The 14,875-nt window shown below is 39.6% G+C and overlaps 1 protein-coding gene across 1 annotated transcript in view; it reads right to left on the reverse strand.

Moving 5' to 3' along the window:
• Positions 1 to 4,198: 4,198 nt before the first annotated feature.
• The window catches only part of cubn (cubilin (intrinsic factor-cobalamin receptor)), a 295,475-nt gene continuing 284,798 nt past the window's right edge, over positions 4,199 to 14,875 (reverse strand). Inside the window, exons 51-53 of the mRNA XM_072574987.1 lie at positions 10,768 to 10,933; positions 8,819 to 9,054; positions 4,199 to 5,258 (exon numbers count right to left, since the gene is read on the reverse strand). Of these exons, the coding sequence (XP_072431088.1) occupies positions 5,151 to 5,258; positions 8,819 to 9,054; positions 10,768 to 10,933 (510 nt within the window). The 3' untranslated portion in view covers positions 4,199 to 5,150. The remainder of the gene's footprint in view (positions 5,259 to 8,818; positions 9,055 to 10,767; positions 10,934 to 14,875) is intronic.

Raw genomic sequence — 14,875 nt, forward strand, 5'->3', positions numbered from 1 at the left:
ACATCATTTGTGACTGAAGCAATCCATGTCCAAATGCAGCAAGACTTGCACAATATCTAGGTTTGGGCTGACAATGAGCAAGTAACATCTGCTCCAGCCAAGTGCCAGGCAATGGTCATTTCCAACAACTTGGAATCTAATCAGAGCCCCTTCACATTCAATGGCAAAACAATCACTGAATTCCCCACAATCAACGTCCTGAGAGTCACCATTAACCACAAAATAAACTGGATTATCCATCTAAATACAATGGCTACAAGATCAAATCAGAGACCAAGAATACTGCAGCTCCTAAGACAGCATCTGCCAAACCTGGAACTATTCCCATCTAAAAGGATAAGGGAAGCAGACATGGGAATACCAACACCTGTAGATTCACTTTTAAACCGCTTGCCAGCCTGACTTGGAAATATGTTGTCTTTCTTTCAGTGTTGCTGGATTTCAGTGGTTTGAAAAGGCTGCTCACCATCACCTTTTCAAAGGCAACTAGGAATATGTGATATGTGCTGTCCCAGCCAGCAACCTCAGATGCCATGAGTGAATAAAGCAAATCTTGCACTCCTAACCTCAGGCCTGGCAGGTAACCTCCAAATCACCAATCTTTTCCTTTGATATTTATGACGGCTTTGGTTGGAAAGTCAGCTGGCAACATGTTAAAACCCGCTAAATCACCCATTGTTATTTGGGAATGACCAATCATTTACTTGGTTCTTTCCCTGCTTTGGAGTTAAAGATTCTATAGAGAGAATTTGATGAATAATAAGAGGAACATGCACCTTATCATATTTCTCACAGTCTACCCCAGAACGCTTCACACAAAAAAAATTCCTTTTTAGATAGAAAGACCATTTTTAAGTAGACAAATGTGATATCCATGCAAAATTTCATAAGCGTCATTTACATAAAGAACTAATTGTTTTAGACTATAAGACCATTAGACATAGGAGCAGAAATTAGGCCATTCAGCTCCATCGAATCTGCTCTGCCATTCAATCATGGCTGACATGTTTCTCAACCCTATTCTCCCCATAATCCTTTATTGCCTTAACAATCAAGAACTTATCTATCTCCGTCTTAAATATACTTAATGAACCTGGCTTCCACAGCCTTCTGTGGCAATGAATTCCATAGATTCACCACTCTCTGGCTGACGAGATTTCTGCTTTCTCCATCCTAAAAGGTCTTCCCTTTACTCCAGGGCTGTGCCCTCAGGTCCTATCCTCTCCTACCAACAGAAACATCTTCCCAATATCACTCTGTCCAGGACACTCAGTATTCTGTATGTTTCAATTAGATCCTCCCTCATCCTTCCAAACGCCAGCGGGTATAGACTCAGGGTCCTCAAACATTCCTCATATGTTAAGCTTTTCATTCCTGGGACCATTTTCATGAACCTCCTCTGAATACGCTCCAGGGCCAGTCCATCCTTCTTGAGGTATAGGGCCCAAAACTGCGCACAATACTCCAAATGTGGCTTGAACTAAGCCTTATAGAGCCTCAGAAGTACATCCCTACTTTTATATTCAAGTCACCTCCAAATAAATGCCATCACTGCATTTGCCTTCCTAACTACTGATACAACCTGCAAGTTTACCTTGAGAGAATCCTGGATTAAAACTCCTAAATCTCTTAGCACCTCAGACTTCTGAACTTCCTCCGCATTTAGAAAATAGTCAATGTTTCTATTCTTATTACCAAAGTACATGACCTCACACTTTCCCACATTGCACTCCATCTGCCACTTCTTTGCCCACTCTCTTACCTGTCCAAATCCTTCTACAGCCTCCCTGCCTCATCAATGCTACCTGTCCCTCTACCAGTCTTTGTATCATTTATTTCTGGTGCTCAGTGTGTCAAGAGGACTGTTGGTCTTCATCAAAACAGTGTCATGATTCTTCAGCATCTACCTGAACTAAAGATCGAGTCCTGCTTTAACATTTTGTATCGAAAAGAGTCCCTCAACCAGTAGAATGAAACCTTTTTGATATCTCACACTCAAATCTTGCAGCATTATACATAAGGGAAACTTCCACAATCCAACCCTTGATATGGATATGCTCACAAGGAATGAATCTTGGGAAAATCAGTGACTGATTCATCAATGCAGATTAGTTCCCAAGATATGCTCAGCATATGGGACACTTGGCACTGGGAATGTATATTCTGAAATCTTCCTGCTAATGATGGGGATTACACAATATCCCATGGCAGTTCCTAAATTCCTATTTGCCATCTGAAGGGTATAAGGTATAAAGAACATAAGATGTAAAAATTGATATATTTCATTCAGACCATCGAGTCTGCTTTACCATTCAATGAGATCATGGCTGATCTGGTAATCTTCAACATTGAATTTTCTCCATAATCCTTGATTCCCCTGCTGATTCATGTTCTGTCTCAGCTTTGAATATGCTTAATGACCCAGCCTCAACAGCCCTAACTGTAAAGATTCCCACAGATTTCCTACCCTCTGAGAGAAGAAATTTCTCCTCATCTCTGCCTTTTATGGATAACCCCTTATTCTGAGAATATCACCTCTCATCTTGAACTCTCCCAAGGTAAAACATTTCCACATCTGCATTGTCATGCCCCCTAAGAATCTTGCATGTTATAAATAAATCAGCCATTCCATTCAGGAGTGACATTAGGAAGAAGTTTTGCCTTTAAATCAATCGTGACAATTTATAGAATTCTTTCCCTTAAAACGCTGAGTCAATTGAAATGATTAAGAACCTAAATTACATTTTTATCCCATAAGGGTATCAAAGGCAGGGGTCTATTAGCCAATCAGTCAATAAGTTTTGCTCTAATAGAATGATTTTTTTTGAGGGACTGAATGCCCAGCTCCTGTTCCCATGTTCCAGTCTGATTGTTGCAATTGCGAACAGAATTTATACTCACTGAAAAGGACTAAGTCTTGCATTAGGGCCAGCCTTTTCTATTACTCAAGCCCATTGGGTTTTTGTTTCCTTTATCATGTGTGACATGTTTACTAATAGCACTTAGGAGGGATGGGTGTTGGCAGAGTTGGGGAAAGGTATTTGCGAGAATCGAATACTGTTGTAGTTCCTTCATGTATGTTTCTTTCAACCACTTTTCTAGGTCCTTGGTGCTGTATGGCTTTAGGCTGCTGCTGGCCAATTCATCAATGAAGTTTCAATGAGTTTCCAATCTGCCTTACCATCCACATCAATATTGGGAGCTGGGTGCTTGAGGAAAACATGATTACATCACAACTGACAGAGCAAGATAGACTGATCAACTGAATTATAATCAGTAAAGGCATTGAGGGTTATGGAGAAATGGCAGGAAAGTGGAATTGAGGGTTACAAGATCAGCCATGATCTGCTCCTATGCCTTATGGTCTTAGTAAAGACATATCATGGTGAATAGTTGACTTGTAACAAAGTAACAGAAAAAGGATGATTAAGGAAATATAATGGATGTTCTCTAGGGCTATGGGATAAACCATTTCAGACTGAGATGAAGAGAAATTTCTTCATCCAGAGGCTGGTAAACCTGTGGAACTCGCTACCAATGAATGCAGTCGACGCCAAATCTTTGTGTGATTTCAAGAAGGAATTGGATATAACATTTGAGGCTAAAGGGATCAAAGGATATGTGGAAAAGCAGGAACAGGCTTATTGAGTTAAATGATTAGCTATGATCATAATGAATGGCGGACCATGCTCGAAGAGCCAAATAGTCTACTCCTGCTCCTATTTATTTGTGGGTGGAAATCCAGTGCTCACTCAAAGAGGGGCTACCATCTTGGGGCCTGGTTCAGGAAACAGTGGCACAGGCTCACCTTATTGCACCCACAACCCCCTGAGGTGAAAATCACAAATATGTGAGAGTTTCTTCAGAAAACATACGAATGCAAAGGCAGAAAATGGCCTGACTCTCAGTTTCTGAGATAATGATAAAAAATTGGCCTTTATACTCAGTAGTGATAGAGCCAGATATTAGGTTTTTCCATCTTAACTGGAAGAGTTTATTTTTTTAAATTTCTATGCAGTTCCTTTTGATTTTTACAAATGTATGGCTAGGTTTTGGTATGAAAAATAATTATGTTATTGGTTCAAGAAAGATGATCCTTTCATTTATTAACCATTGTTGATGTCTCTTTTGTTGAACTGAATTCAATTAAAAGAATGAACTGTCAATCACACCTAGTTTTAGATAATTGTATTTATTAAAAAGATTATATTTCCAGACAAATAACACATCAGCATGAAAGCAAAATTCATTACATTTTAACATTCTTTATATGGATTTTGGATAATGAAACAAGGCTTTGCTATGAGTTTTCTCTCATTCATAGAATATGATCAAGTTGTATTTTTTAAATTAAGTGAGGGTTCAGACAGTGAGATCCTCATCCCTGCACCTACTGGGTGAATAAAGTCTTTCTCTATTCCCCTCTCATCAAGCTATCAATTACTTTAAATCAATTGCTGCTGTTTAATGACCTTTCAGCTGAAGAGAATTTCCTTCCTATTTACATTAGCAAGATTTCTCATACTTTTACACTCCTCAGTTGTATCTCCATTCAGCTTCCTCTGCTCAAAAGAAAACAACTCTACCACATTCAATGTTTCCACATGGCTAAAATTTGCTATGACTGACAACATACTTGTGAATATCATTTGTACCCTCTCTAGTGCAATCTCTTCCTTCCTACCATGCAGTTACCATATTTAATTCCATTATAACTCTGCTATCTGTGCCACACACTCTTCCCTCTTAACAAGTTATCTTCTGGTTGATAATTTGCAACATTCATTTTCCCTTATTCATATTAGTCTCATTTTTCTGACCTCCATATTTAACTTTCAGTAAATCTATCTGCTTCCGTCGTATTCTCATACTGACTTCCTCTTTGTTATGACAGCAACTTCTCCTTCTGTTATTTAGAAAAATGTTTTAAAAATTGTTAAATCTATCAAAATGCCCTGGTATTTCTACAAATAAATGCTTCTATTGAGAAAGATGTATTAGTTAATTTGGTAAATAACTGGTGTATTTCACTTTGGCCATTACAAAAGTCATGCTGTACCAGATAACTGGTTTAAACAAACATTCAGAATGAATTAAAGCAATAGCACACTAATCCATATTGTAGCTATTAATTTACTCTTCCCATCGAGTTAACTGGCCCATTGTAATCTGAATCCAGATGGTATAACTGCATATTCAGCATGGAATTTCACAAATACACGGTAAGATGCAGAAGTGAAAGGAGCAATGTTACTTTCCTGTAAGCAAAGAAAGTATAAGATAACGTGAGTATAAATGTACAATGTATTCATTACAGACTAAATAACAGATAAAGAACAATTAATAAAGTATATTCTCCCCAATCAAACCAATGCATTCCTCGTTGAGTTTCTATTGAAAATTCTACCAAACTAATTTATTCACCTCTAAAAGACTTTTTGAAGATTCTATCTGTCCAAAGATAATCAAGCATTTTCTCTTAGTTGTGAACAGTTTTTAAAGATTGTTCATTTACACTCTAACAATATGGGTGGCACGGTGGCTCAGTGGTTAGCACTGCTGCCTCACAGCACCAGGGTCCAGGCGCGATTCCAGCCTTGGGCGACTGTCTGTGTGGAGTTTACACATTCTCCCTGTGTCTGCATGGGTTTCCTCCCAGTCCAAAGATGTGCAGGTCAGGTGAATTGGCCATGCTAAATTGCCTATAGTGTGAGGTACGTTAGTCAGAGGGGAAATGGGTGTGGGTGGGTTACTCTTCGGAGGGCCAGTGTAGACTTGTTGGGCTTAAGGGACTGTTTTCATGCTGTAGGGAATCTAACCTAATATATAAATGTGTGTGTATAAAATTGGTATAAAATTTAGTCAATGTTCAAAGTCATAGCTTTGATTGCCTTTGTAAACTGAAGTTGCATATTACACGGATTTACTTTAATCCAGTTGTCAAATAATTTATAAAAAGATGGTTTCTGTAATTAGTCACTGAGAGCTGAATCTCACCACAATTTGGCAAAATGTCATTTTCATTGCATTTCATGGAGGGTTTTACAAGATGATTAGGGGTTTAGATAGGGTTGACAGTGAGAACCTTTTTCCGCTAATGAAGTCAGCTGTTACTAGGGGACACAGCTTTAAATTAAGGGGTGGTAGGTATAGGACAGATGTTAGGGGTAGATTTTTTACTCAGCGGGTTGTGAGTTCATGGAATGCCCTGCCAGTAGCAGTGGTGGACTCTCCCTCTTTATGGTCATTTAAGCGGGCATTGGACAAGCATATGGAGGTTATTGGGCTAGTGTAGGTTAGGTAGGCTTCGGTCGTCGCAACATCGAGGGCCGAAGGGCCTGTACTGTGCTGTATTTTTCTATGTTCTATGTTCTATACAAGGCTTGGGGGGTTTTCTCATGCTATCGTCTCACACATTTCTCATTAACAATCTCTTGCGAGACCTACAAGACTGACTGTGGCACACTTGTCAGATTGACTGCCCTGTGTGGATCATGCCCAAGTGCTGGCCCTAATATTGGAGGCTGCTCTTGACTTAGTTTGCCAGGAGGCTACTTGAAGGGTGTTTCCCTGACCTTCACTGAAGATACTCTCCTTAGACTGTGAGATATAACTCTTTGCTGACAGCACATGCAGTATGATTCTGCGTACATGATTGGCACATGTTGCAGGTGTGTGATTGACAAAGCAATGTGTCACTAATAACATGTCCATCCACTTGACTGATGAGTGCTGACCAGCCTGACAAACTGTTTCTGTGCTGAACTGCAAGATCAAGACAGAAGTACTGTGAGACTTTAGAATGTGGTGTAGTGGTGGGGTGGGTGTAGTGGTGGGGTGGGGGTAGGGGTGGGTGTGGGGGGAGGAGGGATAATGATGGTGAAGCACAAAAAGACAAGGCAAGGATGCTGTGAGAATCAAATAGCTAGCATTCTAAAAGAGCAAATGAGCATCTCTGAGCTGTAGCCTGGTCAAATCATAAGGTAAGTGCCTGTCCTTGCACAAAAAATGTACTCATGGAAACATTCCAAAGATAATTGCTGGTTCACTGTAAAATGCTACATGTCAGTGTAATGGAGTTGTACCATGAGGATTTGAAGAGGCTGTTATGAGTCAGATGCTAATGTCTGTGGATGAGTAGTGTATCTGGTTACTGCCCATGGAGCATCCCCTGAGAAACTTGTGCCTAACATCCAAAATGGAGCTCTGGAAGAGCGGGAGGTGAGTTGGAATCTCCAGGTCCCTGCTCTAACCTTCATGTTTGAAATTGCAGCATCTAATTTCTATCCAGTGGGTGGTAGAATAGGAGAGTGTGTAATAATGAAGTGAAAGTGAGGAATAATGAGTGTGATGATAAGTGATTATCCTCCTTAATTAGCCTCTCACTGCTCACTAATGAAAATCTTAGATTGACATATGGAACTTATTTGGAAAATGCAACTTCTTGCTTCTGACATCAAGAAAGGCCTCACTTGACTTCGCACATAATTTTGTCAATTTTTTCAGCACAACCCATGTCTTCCAGGGCCTGAGAAGATTTCACCATATCTTACAATATCTTACTGGAATTTAATATGGACACGTAGTCAGGGTGATTAAAAAAAAGTCTCATTGTATTATTTAACTGAGTCATCTACTGGATGAATGCAGCAGTAGATGCCAATGCTTGTGAAATTTAATTGGCCCCAGATTTTGCAGCCCTTGGTAAATTAATGGAGCCCACCATTTACCCATGACTACAGACATGTTGTAGGTTTTTGCATTGAGTGGATTTTGTTTAAAGATTCATTCAGTGCTGTGCCCACTACAATGGACCTATGTGCTCACAGTTGGCAATTGTTTAATCACTTAAACGAAGCATTGGAAGAATTCCTACTAAGGGATTCAGTGCCTGAACTCTGAAGTGTAAGCTGGAACATGTTCAGTGAAAAGTCTTTACAGAAAGCAGAAGAAATAGATGGAAAGAAAGATATGATTGCAAGTAACAGTGTAGACAGAAAGAAATAAAGTCAAGAAAAATATTTAGACATTTAAAAATCCACAATAATTATATTTTTTAGTTCCAGTGAAGTTATTTGACAGTAATTAAGACCTCTACCAGATTAATAGAAAATCACTAGGATTTGAATAAACAAGCACCAAACCTGTTTTGGCTTGTTTAATAGATATCTCGTTGGTAAGAAAAAGAATTGTTGACTCTTGCAAAAAATGTGACAGAAAATGAACCAATTTACCAACAAACACTTTTTCTATATATTGTTGTCCAAGGTGGTCTTATAGTTTTTCTGCCTAATTCATCATACAGACTCAAATTATTTTTGATAGTCACCTAGGTGATTAATATTAAAGTCTGTGAAGTTTATTGTTAATACTCAGGCCACAACTATCAACTCAGTCAATATTGTTGCTGTAGGTGGCACATGTAGGGATGTATTTGTATGATGATTCTCTCAGTGAGAAACAGGAGAAGCAAAGATTCTGCATGTTCAGTGGAACATGGGCAGCAACTTCCTCATTTCCACTGGATGCATGGATAGTTACCAAAAGTTGCTCTCCAACCTGCTTCATAATAAAGAGGAAGACTGATGGGCTCACCACTACTTTAACTGCAGGATCTGAGCCCATAACTCCCATAACTCCCTGTTAATCCTGTTCAGCACAATGACTATCTCCTAAAATGCTGCTTTCAAAACACAAAACATTTTCAATCAATAGACTTTTTATTTCTTAAGTTCATGTTTTCCTTTGATTGACACAGAAAGATAATTAAAAACATGGCAGAAAATGAGCTTAGAAATAAGTACTTTTTTCTACGTACCATCCCACAGTATGGCCCAATTGGTGGTGAGTTGGTATCTGGTCCATCATACAGCATCAAGTAGTTCTTCATACAATCACCAGGGTCATCAATATTAAGGGAGGTGAAGTTTATTGTTAGTACATGGCCAATTGGTGCCACAACTATCCATTCACAGTCGGTATTGTTACTGTAGGTGGCTGGGTAGTTAGGACTGTAAAAAGACCCACTGGAGCCAAACAGTGTTCCACCACAGTCTGTGCGGGAGAAAGAAACCATGTGTAATAAGTCAGCTGTTTGGAAATTATATTTTGATAAAATCTTCACTATATTCAACATCCCCAACATACAAGGTTTTTTTGTGCAATGAATAATTAAAATTTAGTCAGTTGATTCATTTATAACACATGACAGATAGTGAAGGCGGCATTTGGCATGCTTTCGTTTATTGATCAGAGTATTGAGTACAGGAGTTGGGAGGTCATGTTGTGGCTGTACAGGATATTAATTAGGCCACTGTTGGAATATTGCATGCAATTCTGGCCTATCGGAAAGATGTTGTGAAACTTGAAAGGGTTAAGAAAAGATTTACAAGGATGTTGCCAGGGTTGGAGGATTTGAGCTATAGGGAGAGGCTGAGGCTGTTTTCCCTGGAGCGTCGGAGGCTGAGGGATAACCTTATAGAGGTTTACAAAATTATGAGGAGCATGGATAGGGTAAATAGGCAAAGTCTTTTCCCTAGGGTCGGGGAGTCCAGAACCAGAGGGCATAGGTTTAGTGTGAGAGGGGAAAAGATATAAAAGAGACCTAAGGGGCAACCTTTTCATGCATAGGGTGGTATGTGTACGGAATGAGCTGCCAGAGGAAGTGGTAGAGGCTGGTACAATTGCAATATTTAAAAGGCATTTGGAGGGGTATATGAATAGGAAGGGTTTGGAGGGATATGGGTCGGGTGCTGGCAGGTGGGATTAGATTGGGTTGGGATATCTGGTCGACGTGGACGGGTTGGACCGAAGAGTGTGTTTCCGTGCTGTGACAGAAATGTACTATGACTTCATATTCACTGATTGCATATTGTTACAGGGGTAACACCATTAAGCAGCTCTCTGGTGAAGAAATGAATGTAAATATTCGTGGTACTGAGTTTGAAAGCAACTTAGAGGAAATCCATCAGAAAGACTCTGCACCAGGAGCCAGTCTTCTAGTCTGGTGTGATTTCCCTATCACGGTTGTACAGTAATTATCCCTATTGGAGCAACCAAGAGGAAGTTGGGCATTTTAGCAAGCAGTAACTTTGAGTGTACAGACCAGTTAGAAACGTCATTTAAAAGCTTGAAGTACATAGAATTTGGTAAGTAATGGGTGTGAGGTTTTCATGTGTACAGTTCTAATGGGAAGTAGTAAGTTTTAAAATTTGCATAAGGCTGCTATAAGCTGTAACTTGCATGTTGGACAATTTCACATGTTTTAAAGATGTTAAGGTACAATTTCCACTTTTGCTGCAAATTGAGAAATTGTGTGTAAAGTGCATTTTAAAATTAGTCCTCCAAAGGGGCACTCTGATATCCAAATAAATGCACAAATTCAGATCTGCCCTGATCAGGTGCACACATGGGTTGCACATTCCAAGGATATCAAAGTCTCACTCCTGGGTAGGTAGCTTGTGATTAAGACGGCCAGCTGATGTTGTAAAATGTGTAAAAATGCTGCTTATCCCCATTCCTGCACCTGCAAGGATGCAAGTGTTGTTTTTGGTGACAATACTTACAAAGTTCAGTTGCTTTCAGAGCTTTTCCAATGATAAAATGTGGTGAAAATCTGGGCTTCAATGTTTGAAATGGAGTGATTTCTGTATGACATTGTAAAATGAATGAGTGTTTTGGCAAAATGACTGTTTTTGGAGTTTTAGAGGAACGTTAGTGCACCCTGCATACTAAATAATAAAATAAGTTATTATTTTTTCACATTACCATTTGGAGACGATGTCCAAGTGATTTCAAAACCATTGTGACTTGTCACGACGTCAGTTTTAAAATGTAAAGTAAGTGTGTGGAAATTTGGGAAAATGGGATTCGGTAGTTTTTTACCACACAACGTGGCAAGCAGTTGTCCATTACTATCTGTACCGTTTTTTATCTGAAACAAATAAAGAAAATTACAGTTCAATCTTGTTCTGCATTTCAATGTCAGTATGAAGTCAGAAACATCACTCAAGCATTATCCTCCTTGAGATCTTGGGGTAGACATTTATATTGAGATTTAAAGCCAAATGGTTTAAATGCCCTGCTTAATATTCAATAAAAAGAGAAACAAATTCCGGATTTACTCAACAGGTCTGGTGGTATCTTGGAGATAAACACAGTTAGCATACGAGAAAATGCAAAAATCATCAAAAGAGAAAGGAAACAACTGTGAGTGGAGGTTCAGTTTGAATTTGTTGCAACCAATGTTGGCTCCAGTGTAAGGTGAAGAATTTAAATGACAAGGGAGCACTAGCTCCAGCCTATCCTTGTGAACTGAATGGAAGTCTCTGCAAAGTGATCACCCAAAGATCTTGGATTGCCAACGTTCTTCTTCATTCTTTACCAGACACAGACATCAATAGCCAGATCAGCATTTGTTGTCCATCTCCACTTAGTTTTAACTAAGTCGTGTCCTAGGCCATTACATATAGCAGTTAGATGTTAACCATATTACAGTGAGTTTGGAATCGTGTTTAAACAAAATCAGGTAAGGGTGGCTGATCTCCTCTTGTAGACATCTTTAATGCAGGGATAAATATTAACACCACCACTTTTCTGCATGTATATTAATGATCTAGACTTGGTTATGCAGGGCACAAATTTAAAATTTGTAGGTGATGTAAAATCTGGAAATACAATAAATTTTGAGGAGGGTGTTGAAAGATTTAAAAGGATATAGACAGGTTTGTGGAATAGGTAGACATGTGGCAGATGAAATTTAATGCAGAGAAGTGTGAAGTGATAAACTTTGGGAGGAAGAGTGAGGACAGCCAATGTAGAGTAAAGGTACTACATGTATTCTGAAGGAAGTGCAGGAGCAGAGGTAGTTGGGCATATATCCGACAAATCACTGAAGGTGGCAGGGTAACTTGAGAAACCAATTCAAAGTTTAATGGGATCTTGAGCATTGTAAAATAATGCATTGTATACAAAATCATGATGAAACTTTATGAAAACACTAGTTCATTTTTAACTTGGAATATTGTGTTAAATTCTGTCGGCACTGGAACAGGTGTCGAAAAGATTTACAGGAATGTTTCTAAGGGTGAGACACTTGAGTTATGGGGATAGATTGGAGAATCTGGGGCTATTCTTCTGAGAGAAGAGAAAGCCTAGAGACTTGATAAAGTTATTCTAAACCATGAGAAACTTGGACAGTAAATATGAAGAGAACAGTTTCCCTGGAAGGAACAGTTAAAGACACAAGGATACTGATTTAAGGTAAATAGCAACAGGACCAAATGTTTCAAAATAAAAACCTCCCATTAAGCATGGAATGTATAGCGATTGTAACAAGGTCAGCCAGGTGGACCCATAGAAAATGACTTCCCTGATTGGGGCTGTTAATCTGGTCTAATTAGGGAGTCCTTGCTGACAGATAAGAATAGGAGTGTCAGACATCTTGTTCACTCTGAGAGCTGGCTCTAAAGAGCTGTGTTAAGGGCTCTCCACATGTAAACAAAGGGTGCCTTGGTGATGGGATACTGGCCTCTGTGGAGTTACTTCAGAATGCATTACTTGAGAATATGTTGTAGGCAGATTCAATCGTGACTTTAAAAAAATGAGATAATTGTCTGAAGAGGAAAGAAATTGCAGAAGTGTTGGGAAGAAGCAGGTGAGTGTCTTGCTCAGAGCGCAGGCATATATAACACGGGCCAAATGGCCTCGTCCTGTTTTGTAACAATTCTGTGATTCTATGAAAATGAACTTCTTTAACTTGTTTCAGACTACTTGGATATTTAGCACACTTATATTTACAAAAAGTATTTGATCGAGTCTCACTCAAAATGTTAACACAAACGTGAAGACATTTAGACAGGTACATGAATAGGAAAGATTTAGAAGGATAAGGGCCACATGGAGACAAATGGGATTAGTTCAGTTCAGAAAACCTGGTCAGCATGGGCGAGTTGGACGAAAGAGTCTGCTTCTGTGTTATATGACTGCATGACCCATGGAATTGGGCGTAATATATTAGTGTGTGTGGTGAATTGGTTAATGGACAAGAAATAAAAAAACTCGATATACAAAGAGTCATTATTTCAAACAAGATCAGGAAACTTATCCCTACCATCCCAGTCACTAATGACCTCACAACTAACATTTCAGCAGCCACATTATCTGGTTGCTCCCACATTGCTGCTTCTGGGAGTTGTGTAGCCCCAGAGACAATCCAGTGACAATACCACTAGGTCATCGCCTACTCGGAAGGATTCTGGGAGCATAACTATTGTAATTCATGATGCAGTGTTTAAGGCTATTCATGTACACTGACTTTACAACTTTGATGGACAAGAAAGAAAGACTTGGCTCTTGTCATGACCACACGATGTCCCAAAGCAATTTACAACCAATACATATAATGTCTCATAATTTTTGTAATGAAATTAAGGGCAGCACGGTGGCTCAGTGGTTAGCACTGCAACCTCACAGCACCAGGGACTTGGGTTCGATTCCAGCCTTGGGTGACTGTCTGTGTGGAGTTTGCATATTTTCCCCATGTCTATGTGGGTTTCCTCTCACAGTCCAAAGAAGTGCAGGTCAGGTGAATTGGCCATGCTAAATTGCCCACGTGTTAGGTGCATTAATCTGGATAAGTTACTCTTCAAAGGGTTGCTGTGGACTTGTTGGGTCAACTGGCCTGTTTCTGCACTGTAGAATATCTAATCTTGAAAAAGATAAAGTAAAAGGCAATTTGTACACCAGGTAGCCTGAGGTTGTACCCTTTACGTGTGTTCACCTATCCCTACCTCAACACCCTGCCCCTCTCCCTACCCAGAACCTGTCCCCACACCCTCTCTTTATCTGCAGCTCCCCTTACCCCCACCCAGAGTCGTGAAGAAGGGTTACATCCAAAACTTTGACTTCTCTATCTCCCGATGCTGCCTAGCTTACTGTGCTCTTCCAGCCTCCTGCTTGTCTATCTTGGATAACAGATTCTCAAAGAAGGTATCATGCTGACCAAGTGAACTGTAGCCCATGAAGATAATTCTACTATAGTATTCTCAGACAGGTGGTTGTAAAACTATGGCTCCATGGCTCGGTAAGGTCAGAACTCTGACATCCTTTCTTTTCATTTAATATCTTGTTCCTAAGAAATATTAAGCTGACATAACACTAAATGAAACCCTTTTGAGGATTTTTTCTTGTTAATTATTTTTTTTTTCCAAAACCCACTTATGAAGAGTTAGGATTTTTCTTCTCATGATTTATGGTATCTTACAATTAGCAGAGGGTTCTTTCTGAAAATGGAATTTTGAAGGAGATCATAATTGCAGTGAGGGGACAATGGAACTGTCCATGACCTGAATTTGTGGCTAATAATTAATTAACTATAGGTGGTGTAATGGACAGTGAAGTAGATTATCTCAAGAGTGTAACAGGACCTTGATCAGGTAGACCAATGAGACAAGGAATGGAGTTTAATTTAGATGGAATTTAATTTTGAAATGACATGCTGCATTTTTGAAAGGCAAAGCAGGGCAGGAGTTATACAATTAATGATAGGACCCTGTGGAATGTTGTCTGGGAATGTAGGAGTTGGGATGTCATATTGCAGCTGTGCAGGACATCTGTGAGGACACATCTGGATTACTGTGTACAGTTCTGGTTGTCCTTCTATGGAAAAGATGTTGTTAAACTTGAGGCGCAGAAAGACTTACACAGATGTTGCCAGGAATGGAGGGTATGAGCTATATGGAGAAGGCTGATCAGGCTGGAGCTTTTTTCCCTGGGGCAGCAGAGCAAAGGGGTCATCTTTATGGAGGTTTACAAAATCATGGGGGGGGGGGCATGGATAGGGTGAATGACCAAGGTCTTTTTCAGAGGGTGGGGT

Source organism: Chiloscyllium punctatum, chromosome 8, assembly GCF_047496795.1.
Source record: "Chiloscyllium punctatum isolate Juve2018m chromosome 8, sChiPun1.3, whole genome shotgun sequence".
In the NCBI taxonomy this organism is placed as follows: Eukaryota; Metazoa; Chordata; class Chondrichthyes; order Orectolobiformes; family Hemiscylliidae; genus Chiloscyllium; species Chiloscyllium punctatum.